Below are 20965 nucleotides of genomic sequence, written 5' to 3' on the forward strand. Positions count from 1 at the left end.
TGCTTGTTTGTATATATTTGTATTTTTACATTAAATTGGATTTATAATTTATACGTGTATGTTATTTCAACCATGGACCCCAGTACACCAGGCCCATTCGTTACTATTCGTTCCCTTTACGGCCATAATGTTTACAACGATTGTGTGCAGTTACAAAAGTCCTTCCTTTCAATAGCCCGCCAACAGACAACATCTACGCTTTGCACATAAATGCAAAAGCAATCGAACCATACCTAAAGGGTTCCTCTACAAAGCCCCGTTCCACAACTCTCACATGGATCGTGCCTGTTTTAACTTCAGTCTACGCACATTAAAATTGTGGATAACCCATCTCCACCGTGAAATCAAGAGCGCTGACTACAAGTCCAGACTGTTACAACATTTACAAGGTAAGGTCTTGCCTATCATATTTACGAACCTTATACATACCATCTGTCATCGGGCTAATTAGATCTCTGATACCTACCGTTTACGCCAACAGCGCAAATTCATAAACTTAAGCATAGAAGCTAACTCCTTAAAGGCATGCACACGTTCAAGTGATACAACTTCCTTCATCTTGAACCTAAGCAACAAACAACTATCCATTGAACATCTGAATGTCTTATCCAACGGCATGAAATTCGCCGTCATACATCCAAACCTCCATTCACACAGCTCACTATGGGTATAGAAGCCAGTATTACCAACCTTCCCGAAGAAACTGCCAACGAGATCCATTTCAGGACTGCTGCAATCCTCCGCAGCACTCGAAAAACTAACTCAAACCTTAACCATCGTCAACATGCCGCCCTATCATCTATAAGAAAAGACAACTCCATCGTCGTACTTCCTGCTGATAAAGGGCACCGGACCGTTGTATTAGATTGATCAACCTACCGAGAGAAAGCCCTGGCCCTACTACTAGACCCAAACGTATATGAACCTCTATCTGATCCACCCATTAAGGTCTTGAAACGTCTAGAGACACCTGTCAATAAACTCGTCCACACATGGTTTAAAGATAAGAAGATCTCGACTACAACTCAGCGTCTTCTACGTGCTACTAACTACTGCAATTCTGTGGATTACCAAAGATCCACAAACCGGGTATTCCCCTCAGACCAATAGTGTCGTGCTGCAGTGCCCCAACATATGAACTGTCCAAGCATATTGTGCGCCTCCTCACCTCTTGTAGGAAATACCTCACACACCGTTAAAAATAGCAGTGAATTCATCCACCTCATTAAGGACCTTTCAATCCCTGACAACACTGTCATGGCATCGTTTGATGTGATTTCTTTATTCACTTCAATTCCCGTCCAACAGGCCGTGCACTGCGCCAGAAGGCTCCTCAAGAATGACTTAAGCCTCCAATCAGACATTACTATCCACTGATGATATCTGTACCGCCCTCAACATATGCTTATCAAGCAGCATCTTCACTTTTGAGGATTCAGTCTATCAGCAGGTACATGGCACTGCTATGGTTGCCCCTGTTAGTTCCGTAGTAGCCAAAATCGCCATGGAAGATCTGGAGGAGCAGATACACCGGAACCCGCCTAACCTATTACAACATGGTGTAGATACGTTGACGATATTTTTACTGTAATACCACGTGGCTCTGAAACAGCACTAATGGAATACCTCAACTCCCTATCTAATTTCATCAAGTTTACTATAGAGTTAGAGGTCAACGATGCGCTCCCGTTCCTGGATGTCCTAGTGCATCGTGTAGGCCCACATCTAGAGACTTCACTATACCGCAAACCTATGTGGTGCGGTCAATTCACCAACTACAGATCTGGCCACGCACCAAGTCATCTCAATAGCACTGCCTGCACCCTATTCTCCAGGGCTTGGAGCCATTCCAGTGCTGATACAATTAGGCGTAACAAGATCTCCCATGTGAAGGCGGACCTAACCAAATGTGGTTATCCATCCCATGTGCTACGCAGGTGCCTATTACAGGCACAAGAACTCACATCCCACCCAAGACCACCGAACCAAGACACTATATCGTCCTCCTACATTCCCTATTATTCAGGCGTGTCAGGACGGATCTCGAAGGTCCTTAGAAATTACAACATCAAATGCGTGCAGTTACCCTGCAGGAACCTATGTTCACTTATCTCCAGTGTGAAGACCCCTGTCCCACCTGTCTTACACAGCAATGTAGTATATCGCATCACCTGTAGAGACTGTGACAGTTGCTACATAGGAGAAACATCAAGTCATTTCCAAGGTCGCCTTACGGAACATGACAGAGCAATCCGGCTTGCCGAAACTGACCAGTCTGCAGTCGCGGAACATTTTTGGGCCACCAACCACGATCTTGATCCCAAACGTGACTTTGAAGTAGTAGACCACTCATGACACTTTCGCCACCGCCTATGGCTAGAGTCACTTAACATATTAAACAATCCAAAGGCAATAAACCGTCACAAAGGCATATGTCTACACCCCATCCTAGAGACAACCGTTTTAATGCTAGATGATCACTGGAGTAAAAGCAGCGCACGTCCGTGCAACAACAATGGCACATGATTAACGTGCCTCACTCAGCTCATTGCACTTATCCATTGTATTTTTGTATTTGAATTTCAGTTGATGAAGAGACACGCCAGGCTCGAAAGCAACTGCCTGTTAGTATATATTTGTATTTTTACATTAAACTGGATTTATAATTTATACGTGTATGTTATTTCAACCATGGTAAGATAGAAGCTTCCTTACATTTCGAGGGTACACTCTAAAAGGTGTTTGCAGGCTGGCTACTAGTTAGCACACTGGATGGAACCTATCGGTAACTCTATAGGAAGCTTCCAGATCAACTATTGTATAATCTTGCTGCCTCTAATTTGCCAGATAGTGACTGGAGAGAGTCCGAGTAGTGTGTGTATGCGGGAGCATTGTCAAGGCCATGTTATGTTAAGGATCTGGGTATATTCTTACCATGTGTACGCCATATCCAAAAATTTCATTAATTCATACACTCTCCCCAACTTTTTCTTACTACTGAATACACCACGAATTGTCAAGCTAATAGAGCAAACTTATCTGCCAAAAGATCTAAACACTTCCTAGCTCATTTAACAAATATATGTGGTCTCAGTGATGCCCATTTCCATTTATCTGCCAAATGCCATGTACTTTTTCTGACAAAATCTCAGTTATCGGTTGATTCAACCACTACTCATCTCAGTTGCCCAAATTATTTGCTGTACGATTCCTTTTGCCTCAAAGGTGACACTTGTGCATATGTCCATTCCGATATTCCTTGTCAGAGACTTGGTAATTTGAAATCTCCTCTTTTCGATCTTCTCTTGCTTAAAATCTCTCTACCTCATTCTGTCAAATTCATCTGTTGTCTCTACCATTCTCCCAACTCCACTAATCACTTGGAGCTCTTTGACTTCCTCTCTTTGCAACTTGACTTTCTCCAGTCCAACTTTCCTAACACTGAGGTAATTTTCCTTGGTGATTATAATGTTCACAGCTCCAGCTGACTTCCATTTTCTAGACGCACAGACCCAGCTGGTTGAGATGCTGAGGCTTTTGCGATTACTAATGACCGTGCACAGATTGTTCATTTACCTACGAATACCAGATAATCCTAACCATACAGCCAACAGTCATGATTTTTTCTCACAAACAACCCTTCTAAGTACACAGTTGAAGTGAGTGGTCCATTAGGCACCTCAAATCACAACTTGGTGATTGTCTCTTACCCAATGGAGCCTTTATCTCATGGCAGTTCCCAATCGCGTGTTGTTTGGCATTACAAGAATGCAGAATGGGGTGACCCGCGGGATTTCTTTTATTGTTTTCCTTGGTCAGATTACTGTTTCAATACTTCTGATATGTTTGCATTAGCATTAGTTTACTTCAATGTTTGCATTAGCATTAGTAGAGGCAAGAAAGCAAGCTTATGCAACATCAGCCAAAATATAAAAAAAAAAAAACCTGAGATTTCACCTCTCTGTTTGTTCGAAATACCTGTCCAGCTGAGCCTTAAATTTATATAGGCTATCAACTTCCACAACAAGGGATGGAAGTCTGTTCCACCAATTAACTATCCGCTGGCTAAAGGCAAATTTCCGCACATCTATCCTACATCTGTCTTTCCTCAATCCGAATTTATGCCATCTCAGGTGATTATTCTGAGTAAGAGGAAGAATCCCATCGGCATTGAGCATGCTCAAACCATTCAAGGCTTTATACACCTCTATCAGATCACCTCGCCGGTGCCTAGTCTTCAGACACTGTAATTTGCAAAACTTAAGCCTTTCTTCGTAAGAGCAACCCCTTGTTCCATTCACTAACCTTGTTGCCCTTCTCTGTACTCGTTCCAGCAGCTCTACATCCTTTTTGAAATGAGGCCTCCAGCTCTGTATACAGTACCCAAGGTGTGGCCTGACCATTGCCTTATACAAGGGAATAATAACGTCCTTATCCCTACTAGAAAAATTTGTATGTCATTGACAAGACACCATGAGTTACTCTTGTAGTCCGTCTGCATTTCTCAGAGAACTTCATATCTGCTATCTGCCTGCACAATTACCCCAGGTCCTTTTCATTCTCTACCACTGTCATTGTAGTACCACAAAGTTGATGCGTTGCTCTGGGGTTGCTGTTTCCCATATGTAGTACTTTACATTTGTCAATTTTAAATTTCATTTGCCACCTCTCAGCCCATCTGCTCAACCTTTCCAGATCCTGTTCCAGCAGCATAGTGTCAGTAGTGTCCTTAACAACCCTGCCAACCTTTGAATCGTCTGCAAACTTGGACATTTAGCTTGATATACCATCATCAATATCATTTATAAATACAGAAAACAATAATGGACCCAACACTGAACCCTGAGGGACTCCACTAATAACATTAGTCCATGATGAGCAGTGTCCATTGATTACGACTCTGTCTTCTCTCCCTCAACCATCATTTTATCCAATGCCACACACACCGCCTGATCCACCGTGGACTAATATCCGTGCAATTTATGATGATTATTTCCAACAGTGGGGAAAGAAAACCTTGTCTCCCTTCAATATTGCACAATTACATGAAACTCATTGTGCTTCTAATTCACAGGCCTGTAAGATCTATACTGATGGATCAAAAACTGAGACCCAAGTAGGCGCTGCGGCAATCTTCCCTTCATTTACTACTTCTATCTCATTACCTGTAGAATGCAGTATCTTCACTGCAGAGCTTTATGCCATTAACATGGCCCTAGATCACATTACTCAACTTCTGATTTCTTCTGCCTTAATATACACTGACTCCCTCAGTGCTGTCTCTGCCATAAATAGCAGTACCAACTCCTCTCACCCTGTTATCAAACAAATCCATTCCAAATTACTTGTGTGCAATGAGTCAAACCAAACAGTGACATTTTGCTGGATACCAGGGCATTCTGGAATAGCAGGTAATGAAAGAGCAGATCTTGCAGCCAAACAACCAGATACCAATATTTTACAGAATTGTCAAGTTCCGTATTCCGATTTCAAACATATCATTCGTAAAGCATGCTACAATAGATGGTCACTGATCTGGAGAGGTTATCCAGGAAACAAACTGTACAGAATAAAACCAGAACCAAAGCTGTGGCTCTCCAGTTTCCGGAAAAATAGACGAGAAGAAACAATTTTAGGAAGGCTAAGGATTGGGCATACACACCTCACTCACCTGTATCTATTAAATAATGACAGTGCACCCCAATGCACATCATGCCAAATTCAACTGACCATTCGCCATTTGCTAGTGGACTGTCCCCACCTTCAAACCATTCGCTTAGGCATCTTTAAGTCTATATCTAATACACAGTCATCAGTAAATTTGATGCAGATCCTGGGAGATGATCCTAATAAAAAGGAACTATTTACTTTCTTAAAACAGATAGGAATATACCACAAAATATAGGTATTGTTTCATAGTCACCATTAGAAAGACACAATATGGCCCCAGCAGCCTATGTGTCGTTAAACTCAATAATAACAACAACAACAACAACAATGCCACACTGCTCCAATTTGTGCAGCAGTCTTCTGTGTGCAACAGTATCAAAAGCCTTTCTAAGATCCCAATATATAATATCAAAGTTATTCCCTGCATCCAGTTCTTTTGTGACTGCATCATAGTATCCTATCAAATTGGTCAGGCAAGACTTTCCCTTAACAAAACCATGCTGTGTACGAGCTATAACTGAAGTTTTCTCTAGATGATCCTGCAGTGCTTCTTTAACCAGTGTCTCCATTAATTTTCCTGGAACAGAAGTTAAACTCATAGGTCTATAATTACTTGTGTCAGCCTTTGATCCTCCTTTGTGAATTGGGGTCACATTTGTACATCTCCAATCTATGGGTACCTCCCCCTGAGTCCAAGGAAGCTCTCATAATTATGGCTAAGGGTTTGCTTACTTTCTTTGCTGTCTCCTTTAATATAACTGGATTGATTCCATCTACCCCAGGTTCCTTTCTTGTGTTTATCTTCAACAATTTCTTCTCCACTTTACTCTCAGTTATTACAAGATTATCTAGATTACTGACAAAGTTGAATACACCTCTGGCATTCCCCTCGCTGAATAATTCCTCATGTGAGAATGTCGATGCAAAATATTCATTTAGTTTGTTAGCTACTTGAGCAGAATCATCAACAGTTGAACCATCGATATTAAATGGACCAATCTGATTCATCCCCTTCCTTCTAGAGTTTACATAATTAAAGAACTCTTTTCTGTTTTTCTTTGCATCCTTTGCCAAGGATTTCTCATAATCTGCCTATGCTTGCCTAATCTCTTTTGTGACTTGGTTACAGACCAACTTATATCTATCATAGGCTTCCATGTCACCCATTAATTTATATGTATTCCCTGAATTTTTCTTCTCTGCCATGTGTCTCATTAGTTCATCTGACATCCATTTAGGCCTAAACCTTGAACAATATTTTTTAGTTGGTATGTAAAGCCTAGTAGCTTCCAAGATAATTTCTTTGAATGCTTCCCATTTTGAATTCGCTGTTGGTAACATCATCAGTTGGTCCCACTGTATAGAATTTAAATACTGTCTCAGACCACCGTAGTCGCCTTTACGAAAGCAAAAACCCTTCCCTTTACACCTGATGTTAGTTACCTCTTTGAGTAAATCCCACTTCAGCACATTGTGATCACTGCCACTTAGTGGTTCCTTTATCTGCAGATTCTTAATGCATTTAAAATCACTACTGATAATCACATCAAGACTATTACTCCTTGTAGTTGCCTCCCGAACATGCTGATGTAGAAAACAATCATCCAATAAATCCACAAAACCCTTGCTAGTGTGTGAGTGACCAACCCACAAATTCCAGTCAATATCTGGGAAATTAAAATCCCCCATTATTTACTGATTTACTGGCCCACTATTTCCCTGTACAGTTTCTTATTATACTCATGAGAGTCATTAGGCCTATAGCACACTCCTACTCTCAATTTTGATCTCCCAACGCTTATGTCACACCAAACTGACTCGACACTGCACTGTCCAGCGATGTCGACTGGCTTCACTTCCTTGTATTTTGTGTTTCTTAACTAATAGCATAACCCCTCCTCTGTTCCTATCCTCTCTATCCTTTCTGTACACATTGTACTCCCCAAATTCCAGTTCTGCATTCCTTATATCTATGTGACACCACGTCTCTGATATCCCAACAATATCTGCCTTTGATGTTTTGACCAACACTTCAAATTCATCAAATTTATTTACCAAACTCCTAGCATTGGTGTATATGCTAGTATACATGCACCTGTTCCTATTCTTAGCTACCCTAACACAAGCCATGTGTTTACTTGTACCGCAATGACTCTCAGCAGTCTCTGAAATACCCTGCATCTTGTTTTCACACACTGCTGCTCATTCCAATAGAAGCAGTGCAAGAATCACTTTCACCTCTGCCAGAGGCTACTGTTAATCTATTAGTCCATGTATCCCCCCGAAGCTAGCAGTTTTCCGACCCACCTAACACTGCCTCGATAGCATCAGCAAATATTCTTGCACCCTTTCTATTTAAGTGTATCCCATCGCTGTAGAAGCAGTCTCTCCTGTTAACAAGTACAGACCAGGCTGAAAAAAATTCTACCCCTTGAGCCTTGCACAATCTTTCCAGGGCCGAATTGATCGACAAGGCTATCATCATATACTCCCTCTTATCATATCTGGGCAGAATTGTAGACACTTTCAAATTCAACCCTAATTCAGGGCTTTTTTTTTTCAACAGTGACCTGTACTTGTTGAGTAATTGCGCCGGTCTCCTACTCTTAATATCATTAGTGACAACGTGTACAACTATATCACCTTTTGTGCCCTTAAAAGATGATATCTGTTCTACAACGTCATCAACCTTTGCCCCTGGCAGATATACCCTGGTCCTCTTCCACCTATCCTTTTTACAAATTATGTTCCCCGTTTCCCTGAAAATAGTCACCAACAACTACTAGTTCCTGTGGGACCAGCATATTCTGCCTTGGGGGTTGCCACTGTGTTGCGTGATAACCAAGTGCAATCTCTGGCATTGATGTGGGCAGATGAGAGCTGATAGGAGCTCAGTTTAGATCCCTGGAGGGCATCCACCCTGTTCTTCAAACTCTCATATAGGCCCATAACAACGCTGAGTTGTTGCCTGATTTCCTTATACTCCTTACATCGTGCACACACAAAGACATCCCCCATGGCAATATCATGTCCCGTACCCGATTGCTCCACAAAAATCAAGCACTCAGTAAATTTTCAAAGGCTGTGATTCAGAGGGCAACTGCTCCCCTGAGCTACAGCACTTCCATTAGCTTGATCATTTTGCTTTGCTGCTCTGGTCTGAGTCATGATTTCGATTTAATTCCAATAAAATTTCAATTTCAGTACAAAATTATATCCCTAAACTTGTATCCCAACTCTGTTAGAATGCTATATATAATTTTCAGTATTGAGTATTATCTGCAAGTTCCATTTATAGAACTTCCGTATGAAATTATGTATTAATTAATTATGTTACGTTTCTAATCTGAGTTGTTATAGTTCCATTTATGTAACTTCCGTATTGTTACGTTAATTATGTTACATTTGTAATCTAAATCGTTATATGTATTTAGTTAAAAAAGTACAATTTAATTGACAATGAAGTTTAACAAGATTAATAGATTTAATGATTAATTGACTATATTATATACCATACTAAACTAAGCTTACGCTATCTAGTTCAGGATATAACGTTGTATCATATAACAATGGCGGCAAGTTACGAACAATAAATTTACGGACACTTAACTTCCAAATCTCGCTGTTCAATTCAGAATAAACTAAGGATCCTGACTAGGTCTATAAGCTACTTATAGAAAATAATTTGATATAAAAATAAAGTCAATAAAGCGGCTAAATATGGCTAAAAAGTTCTCATTCAGCAGAGTTGCAACTTGTAACATGTGGATTTGATACCCTTACCGATACTAAGTAATACCTACAAAATCTCTATCTAAGTTAAACTTTAAACTAAGTATCGTAACTAGGAATATAAAGCTACTCTAGAAAATAAGTTAATATGCCAATTTAAGCTAATAAAACAGAAAAAAACTTCTCTATTCCAGGAGCAGTAAAAAACTTCGCCTGCACAAGGCTACTCTCGTTCTCAAGCCCAAGAATGTGTCACTGAAATTATTCTTGCAGGAATGGAATCCTTTATTTTACCCTATACCTTAAAATCTCGTTCTTTATCTAAACCTTGGTTTTCCAATACATGTGTTAAGGCTGTTCAAGAAAAGAATGTTGCATATTGTGACTTGTTTCCAATTCTTCAGTTTCATTTTATGCCTACACGAGAGATCGAAACAATTGTAAATCTGTTATTAATCAGTCCAAACTAGATTTTGAACAGGCTAAGAGTAGAAAACTTGGTTCTTGCCCTAATGGTAGCAGAGCATTGTGGTCTCTTGCTCAAGCTATGGGCCGCAACTTTTGCCCATCTCTGCTCCCACCTCTGTCAAAACCAGATGGGTCTGTTGTCACTTCAGCCAAGGATAAAGCTGACCTGCTAGCATCCCATTTCTCTTTCAACTCGTGTATTAATGATCTTGGTAAAACACCTCCCACTATTCACAACACACTCCATTCAATGTCTCCTGTGGTCTTCCGTCAAAAGGATGTCAGAAGGATTTTGACGAATCTTGATGGTAAAAAAGCTCCAGGTCCTGATGGTATTTCTCCACTTGTTCTCAAAACCTGTGCTCCTGAACTTCCTCCTTTTCTTTGCCGCCTTTTTTTCACTTTCTTATTCCAAAATTCCAAAGGTGTTTTTCCTTCTGCTTGGAAATTTGCTCATATCCAGCCAGTTCCTAAAAAAGGATGACAAGTCCCTCCCATCCAATTATCATCCCATTGCAATTACTTCTACACTTTCTAAAGTAATGGAGAAATCAATTAACTGCGAACTCTTAAACTACCTAGAAACCTTCCATCTGATCAACAATCACCAGTATGGATTCTGTTAGTGTCGATCCACTGATGATATTCTGGCTTATGTTACCCATTTATGGACAAATTCAATGGAAAAGTTTGAACTCATAAGGTTCAGTTCTTTCCCCTACTCTCTTCCTCTTGTATATTAATGGCATTCTTCCATTGGCGGTACATTTCTTCCAAACAGCTGTTCACTCTGTACAAATCTCAAATCTGCCGTACCATGGAATATTGTTCGCACAACTGGGGCGGTGCCCCCAAAACCTCTCTCAGGCTTTTAGATTCCATTCAGAAGAGGGCAGTTAGGTTAATTAATGGTCATCTTTAACAGTCTCTCCACTCTCTGTCTCATAGAAGTACTGTTTCTGCTGCATGTCTTTTCTACAGATACTTCCACGGGCACTGTTCTTCTGAATTGGCTTCTATAATTCCCGTTCTCTCTCTCTTTCAAAGCAGTCCAAATACGTGTCGCCAACATCCAATTACTGTCCAACTTTTCATCTTCCTCGTTTATTCATTCAACTGCTGTTTTCTGGAGCAACCTTCCTTCATACATATTTCCTGAAAATTATAGTCTACAGAAGTTCAAGTCTAATGTCAACAAATATCTTCTTTTGTCTTCTCAATCTCCAACCCAAGCACAGTGGATTTTCATAAAAAAAAAAAATTTTACCCAGAAGTAGTTGTTGATAGAAAGATGGATTTTTTTTTTTTGTTTGATTCCCTGAAATCTCTATAACAACCACATAAATTTTGGTTTCAATATGACGATTCATTTTTTTAAAATTTGCTTTAATGGTTAAAGTGGATTACAGATCAGTGATTTAATTACTTTTTTTTTTATAAGGGAGAACACCCAAAACAATCCATGAAAAAATGGTTGCTATTTATGGAGAAGACTGCTCAGGTTACCGTGTTTTTGCACATCGGTATAAACAACTCAAATGAGGAAGAACCTCAGTGTATGATGAAGAAATTTCAGTGTGCCCAGCAATTGCTGTAACAGAAGAGTGTTGCAAAAATTGAGGCATTAATCCTGGAAGATCGCAGTATTTGTGTCAAGGAAATATCTGCAGAGCTCCAAATTAGCATGTGTCTGTGTAGAACATCATCCATCAACAGTTGCATTTGAGTAAAATTCCTGTCAGATGAGTTCCCAGACATCTGACCCTTTACTAGAACAAGGAAAGGGCATAATATGCACACGAAATTATTATTAGCCGTATGGGGCAAAGAAGCTCGAGGCTTATGCTGCACCAGCCAAAAAATGAGAGAGAGAGAGAGGGGGGGGTAGAAGGGAAACACCAAGAAAGAGAAGAATAATAATATCCAACTCAGGACCCTGGATGTGCCAAGCCCATACTCCTCCATTTGCCAGGAAAAACTGAAATATTACCACATCCTGCTTAACTTCCCCCCCCCACCGGTTTTGCGCTGTCTGATCTTCCTCATTTCTGTCCCCAAGTCCTTTCTTTGTGAAAATACTTTGCTACTGATGATGATTTCTGCCAAGTCATGGTTTGAAGGAGCCAGAGGACTTCTACAAAACTGGCCTGCAGAGGTGTATTGAGAGGTGGCAAAAATGTGTCATTTTTTCTGGTAACTATGTTGAAAAAGTATAATACACGGTGTTTATTTTAACCTTTATCAAAACTACTTCTGGGTGAATACAAATCTTTTTTGAACCGTCCTTGTAAGTTACTGTACGCAGTGCTATGTACAAATGTATACCACCTGAAGAGAAAGGCAATGTGCAGTACATGGAAAATTATTTAATTATTTTCCATGTCCGATAAAAGTAAAATAATTTCCTCTTACAAAATATACTGTACACAGTTTATGAATCAACCAAAACTTTCACAAATAAGTTGCTTTGTCCAAGTACCTCTGTTTTTCTAATATCGAATCCTTTTCCATAGTAGATCATTGACAGTTTGTTTTGAACAGGGGCAGCTTGTTGGTAGGCACTGCAGAACTGCAGCACCCGTAGCTTTTTAAATCTAAATATAGTCAGTGGAATTATATGAAATTTTGTGAAGAACAATGCAACGTAATGAATATTTTTATTAATAGGTCCCGCATACAGTATACTCATCATCCTCTATTTCCAATAATCAAAAAATATAATAAATAAAAAAATAAATAATTGCTTTATTTAATACAAGTATTAAACAGAGCTCAGGCCAAACCATAGCCTAAGGCCTTTAGTTCATGGGAAAACAACTATTTCCAATAATCATTTCAATAATAAACGAATAAAAACACAAAATCATTTTCAACTTTGAAGTTTAACCATTGGCTGAACTGTGCGCTAGACAGTTCCACATTTTGTTCCCAGTGGTTGATTCAGTGGCTGGTCGGTGGGTTGCTAATACGCATTCAACATTAAAAAGAATAAAAACATTTTTAAGGAGCACTATGAATCACGAAAGGCTAAATGCTCAAGCAGTTCTTTCAATAGAGAAGAGCTTGGTCAACAGTGCACCAAACTTGAATGAAAAAGTTATCCATTTTCAACAAATAAAAACCAAAGAATGGATTTTATTTTTAAATAAAATTTCAAGATTACCCAAGTCTGCCATTGGTAAGTGTCCAGTTAATGTTTTTTATTACAGGCAACCCCAGTATAACATGGTACTTCTTCAACATTGTTTTGCTCTAACACGATTGATAAATTTCGGCAATCCTTGCTCAACACACTACTTATATAACATGGTTAGAGAATTTTGCAAACCTTTTATGTGGAGAAAACCCTACTATTATTGTTAGATGCAATTTTTTAACATTTCTTTTCTTTTTTTTTTTTTTTGTGAATCCTGGCTGTTGACTCGCTAGTTGTTATGCAAAAAAAATTATTGGGAAAGCCCTGTATTTTGTTTGTAAATCCCCGTGTTACGTTTTGTGCTATTGAACTTGTGCTTGTTTGAGAGAAAAAAAAAAACTTTGAAGTATTACTAAACTTTGTTCTTAAGAACCATATTGGAATAATTTCTTTTTTGGAAATTAAATTCCAACCCTAAATTATGCCTAAGGAATTTGGACATAATTTAGGTAACTGCTGATTTATTAAAAGAATGATTTCTCAATTTGATTAAAGAGGACTGTGTGCTCGGGATTCGTTATTATCGTGGATTATTGTGTGACACAGCGAAACAGAAGATAGAATAAATAATGAAAAGTGTAATACTAATTGTAAAACACATATTAAATACATACAAAAATTTTCAGTTATTATGGTAACCTTCATCAGTTAAACTGACAGTTAAGAGTGTGGAACATGAAGGTGTGTACTGCCAGTCATGTATGTGAAACTACGTGATGTAATAGTTAATTCGATGTTGAAGTCTGTGGCTGTGACATATGTGAACGTTGCCAATGTTTGTCATTCATTAAAATCGTTGCTTCAATAATAGGGTGGACACAACATCCACTGCTTCTGTTGACTGAGGTATTAGAGCATGTGATGTTCAATGACTCCAACCAGGTGTGTCACCGGTAGTGGCAGGACCTATCTACAGTCACGACATCACGGTGCCGGTCAATGTTGTTCGGGTTGACCAGAAGTGTTCGGCAATGGCCAAGTGTTCTATGTCCGCTAAGCGGATGGCTCTTTCATGTTCCGAAAGATGTTTGCTGAGCCATCTCCCAGTTTCCCTGATGTAGCAGCTAGTGCAGCCATGGCAAGAGATGCGGTAGACTAGACCACTTTGTAGTAAGGTGGGAACTGGTGTTTTCACTCTAGAGATGAGGGATTGCACCTTTCTGCCTGGGAGCTGTACTCGCTTTATCCCCATGTGATTTTAGGATCCTAGAAACCTGTTGTGATAGGTTTGGGTAGTATGGGATAAAGGCACTTGCAGTTGAGCGTCTTTATCCCATACTACCCTTGGATGTTCCTGTTGGTCGCTACGTGATCATGGTTGCATGTGTCAAGGATACTGGTGGGATAACCACACCTCGTAAGATCTGCCTTGACTTTATCAATCTCAGTGTGCCTCTCATCTACAGAACTAGAGTGGGTCCAGACATGGGTTAACAAGGTCTGTGCAGTGCCAAGAAGATGGCTGCATGCTTGTATTGACCGAAAGTTGGTAAATTGGCCAGCACACATTGGTTTACGGTAGAGAGTTGTCTTCAAGCATGTGCACTCGCGTCGGACGAGGGTGTCTAAGTATGGTAGGGTATTGTCCATTCTAATTCGATGCTGAATTTTAATAAAGGCGACAGAATTGAGGTGGTCTAAGAGCTGGTTGTCCGAATCTCTGGGGATAACCACAAACATCATCCATGTAGCAACACCAAAAGGTGATGGGATCTGGTACATTCATAAATGCATGACCCTCTAATTCTTCCATGTGATATTTGCCGTGACTGAATTAACTGGGGAACCCATGGCTGTGCTGTGCACCTGTTGGTAAATGGAGTCATTGAACATAATTGCGCCACCTGTTAAGCACAATCTGAGGGTGGTGGAGATATCGTCTGGCATTAGTTCGGTCCTGCTGCCAAGGTTCTGGTAGTTATCCAAGAGTTTCTTTGCACATGTGATGGCAAGTTCCACTAGGATGGAGGTGAAAAGCGACACCACATCAAATGAAGCCATGATTTCATCTTTTGAGATGGATAGGGTTCGGATCCGTTCTATAAATTCACTACTGTTGGAGACGGTGTTGGTGGTCTTGCCTACTAGGGGAGAAAGGAGCTCCGAGGCAAACTTTGCCAACTCATAACTTGGCGAGTCACAACAGGAGACAATGGGTCTTAACGGTATACCTTCTTTGTGAATTTTCGGTAGTGCGTAGAATTGTGGAATCTCGCAGCCAGAAGCATGGAGGTGACTACATGTGGATTCTGTTATTTTCTTGTGTTTAAACCAACGAGGATGTTTACTTTCGACTCCCATTGTTCCAAGGCTTTGTTTGGAGGAACGGTTAAGGGTTCGTAAACAGAAGTGTCCTGCAGGAGCAACAGGGCTTTCATCTCGTAATCTGCATGATTCAATGTGACTGTCCGACATCCTTTATCCGCCAGTAGGATAACGATGAATGAGTCTTGTTTCAATGCTTTAAGGGCAGAGATTTGTTTGCAGTTGAGATTGGAAGAAGTAGGAAGAGCATGATGTAAAATTGCTGTGGTTTTCAGGAGAATTGTGTTTGCCACTTCTTCAGGGAACTATGTTAAACACGCTTCTATGCCTAAAGCAATATCAGTGATTGGTGGGTTTCGTGGGAGAACAGCAAATTTCATACCCAGAGTCAACAGATCTACTCGTTCCATATATATCTGTTTGTTGCTTAAGTTGAATACAAATTGTGTGCAATTTGTGGAAGCGGTACTATGCCGATGATGAGATTCAAGGGACTCGCCAATTAAAACTGCGAACTTACATTTTTGGTGTGTACAGTAGCGTTCAGATTCTCTGACAGCTTGGGAGCACAAGGTATGGATTATATTGGAGGAACCAAACTTCTAAGTTCGACTACCAGTGCTGCTTTACTGGTTGAAGCATTTTGTAAATCTCAATGAAGGCAGCTGATCCAAATGTTTGAGGGTCTTGTAGCTGATGTTTTGACAAGCACGTCGCATACATTCATTAGGAAATGGAGGTTTGTAGAGAAATCTTTTCAGGATGATGTTCTTTGATTTACATCTGTGGGAAAATCTGAGATGTTGTCTACCACATGCTATAAAAATGAAGTTCTTTTGCAGTTTCACAACTATGTTGTATGTTTGTTGGCCAAGAACAGTTTGAATATGATTAAAGAGGCCTGTGTGCTCTGGATTCATTATTATTGTGTGACCAGAGCAAAACAAAAGACAGAATAAATAATGAAAAGTTTAATACTAATTGTAAACTGCGTGATGCAATAGTTAATTTGATGCTGAAGCCTGTGGCTGTGACATATGTAAATGTTGCCAACGTTTGTCATTCATCAAAATTGTTACTTCAATAATAGGGTGGACACGACATCCACTGCTTCTGTTGACTGAGGTATTAGAGCATGTGATGTTCAACGACTCCAACCAGGCGTGTTGCCGGTAGTGGCGGGACCTATCTACAATCATGACATCGTGGTGCGGGTCAATGTCGTGGCAGGTTGACCAGAAGTGTTCGGCAATGGCCGAGTGTTCTATGTCTGACAAACGGATGGCTCTTTCATGTTCTGAAAGACGTTTGCCGAGCCGTCTCCCAGTTTCCCCAATGATTTCTAAATTGTTCTATGCCAGCTGTGGAAAACTATTTAAAACAAAAATCTAGTCAAAGTTTTATTACTATTGGACAGTGCTCCAGGCCATCCAAAAGATTTAGGTCATCGAAAATTTTAAGTACTGTTCCTACCACCTAATACAATTTCTTTAATTCACCTGTTAGATCAAGGCATTATATTTACCGTTAAAACTCATAACATCAGAAAATTTACAATGGATTTTGGAAAAAATTGATTCTGAATCTATTGAAGTGATGGAGGCATAGAAACATTTCTCAATTGTGGACTGTATCGGAATCATAACTTTATTGCTCAAATAAATAAAACCCTGCTGGAAAAATGTATGGCCAGAGTCAGTTCATTCAGGAAATATGGTCGAATTGGCAGAAAATGGAATTGGTGCGATAGTAGATATTGCTAAGAAGGTTTCATGATATGAATACTGAAGATGTTCAAAATTACTGTTAGAAAAAGAGGTTAGCGAAGCGGATTTGATGGAAATGGCATCAGAGGTAAACAAAATCAATTCAGAGGATAACTCAGATTAAAATTCTGAAGTTACAAATTTTACATTAAAAAAGCATACGGGAAGGCATGAACTTAGCCAAGCAATTAGAATCTTATTTTCTGAATGCAGAGCCTTTGACTGAAAGGAACACAAATTTCAAAAGGGTGCTTCAAAAAGGCTTAGCTCCATACCATTCAATTTACAAAGATCTATCAAGCAAAAGCAAACAAACCCAGATTACCAATTTTTTTAAGGAGAACAGAAGATACACGAAATCTAGATGCTGCACAAGAAAGTTCAGAAGATGAAGATATTCTGCAACAGAGAAAATGTTCTCGTTTGATTGTACTTAGCAGCAGTGAAGAGGCAGAAAATTAAATTAACATACATTATCTGACATATGTATCACAGTTTGTAAGACGTTTATTCAGTTATTACTATTTTTAATAAAAATTAAATTTCCGATAGTTATAAAATGATGTATTTTTGTTAGCTTTTGGAATCTAACCCTCCTTTTTGTACTGGTTCTTAGTCCCATATAAAACGGTTTTGCACTACACAAGATTTTATGGGAACCTAACTACCATGTTATACGGGGGGGTTACCTGTATTTTTAAATTGCTTATTATTATTACTGTCTTCATGTCTTATAACCAAGGCAATTTAATGTAACTTTAAGAAGCAGCACCCCCATACATTAGAGTCACGAGCCACCACTGGTTTTGAACCCCTACAATCCTCTGGACAACTTGATTTTCTTTTAGGTTGCATATTTTAAGAGCAAATACAAATGGACAAAAGTTTCTGTTATGACATTAAATTGTCATGTTTTCAAACATGACAATTTAATACAAATCTTTTTTACCCCTTAACTTACTGTACATAGTATTGTGTACACTAAGTTACAGTATGTAATATACCACATGGAAAACTGTTTTGTTATTATAGTCCAATAAAAATAAAATTTCCTTTCCCAAAATATACTGTACACGATATATAAATCAACCAAAACTTTCACAATAAGTTACTTTGTCCAAGTACCACTCTAATAAACGAATCCTGGCTATGTAGTTAGAGCACGGTAAAAACTTTCATGACTCTAAGGTGAAAATTCCTCCCCTTGCGCAGTCAGCTCTGATCTGCTTGGATTTGCCTATTTTCTTATAAATAACTGATAAATGGGTGGTGATGTTACAATTGAGACATTCATCTGTATTTAATAGAAAATGTCAACATACTGTATCAAAGAGTATTCACAGGATTTTTTTTTAATAGGGTTTGTTTCGATTGATTAAGCTAAGGAAGTTAAGTTTAAGTGACAATGAGATTGGACGCTTGCCTTCTGAAGTAGCTAATTTGACGAATCTTGTTGAACTTGATGTTAGCAAAAATGGTAGGTGTTTACTATATTTTTTCACTTTGATTATTGTTGATCTATCACTTAAGTTATATGATATTAGGATGTATGGGATATTATAATAAAAAGTTATATGATACCATAGAATTTATTTAAAGGAAAAAAATGCTAGCATAATTAATATTGATCAGTTGTGTTGTTTGCTGTGTGATAAATTGAGAGAGGATTTTCAGAAAATGCATATTTTATCATTTAAAGAATAGTTAAAATAAAAATGCTTAATTAACACAGAATAATTTTCAAATTTTGTTATTTTCAAAATTTGCTTTTAAATGATTCTCTGAAAACATGATATACCAGATGCTATATATATATATATATATATATATATATATATATATATATATATATATATATTGATGCCAATAGCACATATCCTGACTACGTCTGAAAAATAAAACCAGGTGTTTTGATTTCATTTTTGATGAAAGCAAAACCAAAGCAGCTGCTTGGTTAAAGGTGTTGAGTTGTTTGAAATATTTTTTTCTTTTTGATTGCTTGAATCATTCCACATAAAACATACTCAGTCTTATCTTTTAAGGCAGTGAGTGAGAGGAAACAGTGAATACAAGAGATGGAAACCTAATAATTTGCCAGGTTTGTTTAAAAGAAGTAAACTGTATTAAAAAAAAAAAAGTCCAGTTGAATCAACATGTAAGCTGCTTTCTAGACTGAAAAAGAACAAGAGTAAAATGTTCTCTACTGACTTAAATTCAGCATATCTCTTCTAAACTGCTGGGATTCATCATGGAACAAGTAAATAGATGGGGTGTGTTAGGGTAACTAAGAGTAAGAACATGTGCATGTATACCAGTGATAGGAGTATAGTAAATAAATTTGATGAATTTGAAGTGCTGGTGAAAGGCGGATATTACTGGGATATCAGAGACATGGCATCACACAGATATAATGAAAGCAGAATTTGAATTTGGGGAGTACAATGTGGACAGACAGGATAGGAAGGGAGGAGGGATCATGCTGTCAGTTAAGAAACACACAGTCTAAGGCAGTGAATCCAGTTTAAAAGGAATGGACAGTGCAATGCTGAGTCAGTTTGGTGTGACATAAGCACTGGGAGAACAAAAATGAGAGTAGGAGTGTGCTATGGCCTAATGACTCTGATGAGTACAGTGAATAACTGTACAGAGAAATAGTGCACTAGGGCTTACAATACCGGTCAAAATCTTAATACCAGTATTTCGGTATTTTTTAATTTATGAAACCGGGATACTGGTATTCCAAAAACAAATGTTTTTCTCAATAAATTTTTATGACAGTTAGGTGCAATAAAGTAAGGAAAAAACAAGTACTGTAATTACTTGAATTCAAGTTTTAAATAAACATTTATTGCAATAATAAATATTCTGAAAAAAATCATTAAAAATACTTTAATAATAAACTTTGCAGTAACAATATATATTTTTTTTGTTTTTAGTTAGTATTCTAAAAACAAAAAAATACATATTGTTACTGCAAAGTTTAGTTATGTTTAAGCATCCACATTACCTGTCTGAATAAAGTGGACTCTTAAGAAACATAAGCAATCAATAGTATGATCGTTTAAAATGGATCTAATTTTGGCACATACAGTATTTGATTAGTGGAAAAAAATGTCCTTTCGGATTCTATTCTGGTACTGAGATCATCGAAGACGATCTCAGTCCATATTTTCTAGGCTTTGAACTTTTTTAGCAAAAATAGTTAAAGTATTTCATTAATTTCCAACTCAAGTTCATCTTTTAAAATCTCATTGGAGTCAGGCAATTTCTTATTTTGCAAAGAATTTGAAGAACACTGATGTTCTGTTCCATGTTGGTCTTCCATGGTTGAATTGTGATCATCATTTTATGAAGGAGAAAGACATTTTGTTCAGTGAAGTATAATTTTCATTATAGTATCTTTACTGAGTCTGGGAGAGAGCAAAGAGTGGGGATAAGGAATAAAGAGAGCAAAGAGTGCAGTTAAGGAATTCTTCACATATATAAATGCAAACAAGAGAAGGATAAATCAGATCGGATGTATATATAATTATGCGGGATAGTATTAGATACCCCAACCGATGTTGCAGATGAACTCGACAGTTATTTTGCATTGATATTTACAGAAGAAAAACCCTTCATCAATAAGAAATTATGGGAGTGAAATTGAAAAAAATGTAATTAATGATGTTGATATTTCACATGTTGATTTAATGAGAAAACTTTCGCACCCACAGGCGAGTAAGCTCCCGTGGTTGATGTCATATATCCTATAATCTTAGAGGCCACAAGTGAGTGCACTGAACTATTAAGGCTAGTTATGAGAGCATCACTGGACTCTGGAGAGATTCCATTGGATTTGGGTAAATTGGAACATAAAGGCGGTTCT

The 20965-nt window shown here is 38.4% G+C and overlaps 1 protein-coding gene across 7 annotated transcripts in view; it reads left to right on the forward strand.

Moving 5' to 3' along the window:
- The window catches only part of scrib (scribble planar cell polarity protein), a 1177936-nt gene that overhangs the window by 25773 nt on the left and 1131198 nt on the right, over positions 1-20965 (forward strand). For all 7 annotated transcript variants that reach the window (XM_090386364.1, XM_090386369.1, XM_090386366.1 and 4 more), the window contains exon 2: positions 18457-18574. In XM_090386364.1, coding sequence (XP_090242490.1) covers positions 18457-18574 — 118 coding nt within the window. The remainder of the gene's footprint in view (positions 1-18456; positions 18575-20965) is intronic.

The sequence above is a fragment of the Mastigoproctus giganteus genome, chromosome 12 (genome assembly GCF_048544385.1).
Source record: "Mastigoproctus giganteus isolate SK-2022 chromosome 12, ASM4854438v1, whole genome shotgun sequence".
Classification (NCBI taxonomy): domain Eukaryota; kingdom Metazoa; phylum Arthropoda; class Arachnida; order Uropygi; family Thelyphonidae; genus Mastigoproctus; species Mastigoproctus giganteus.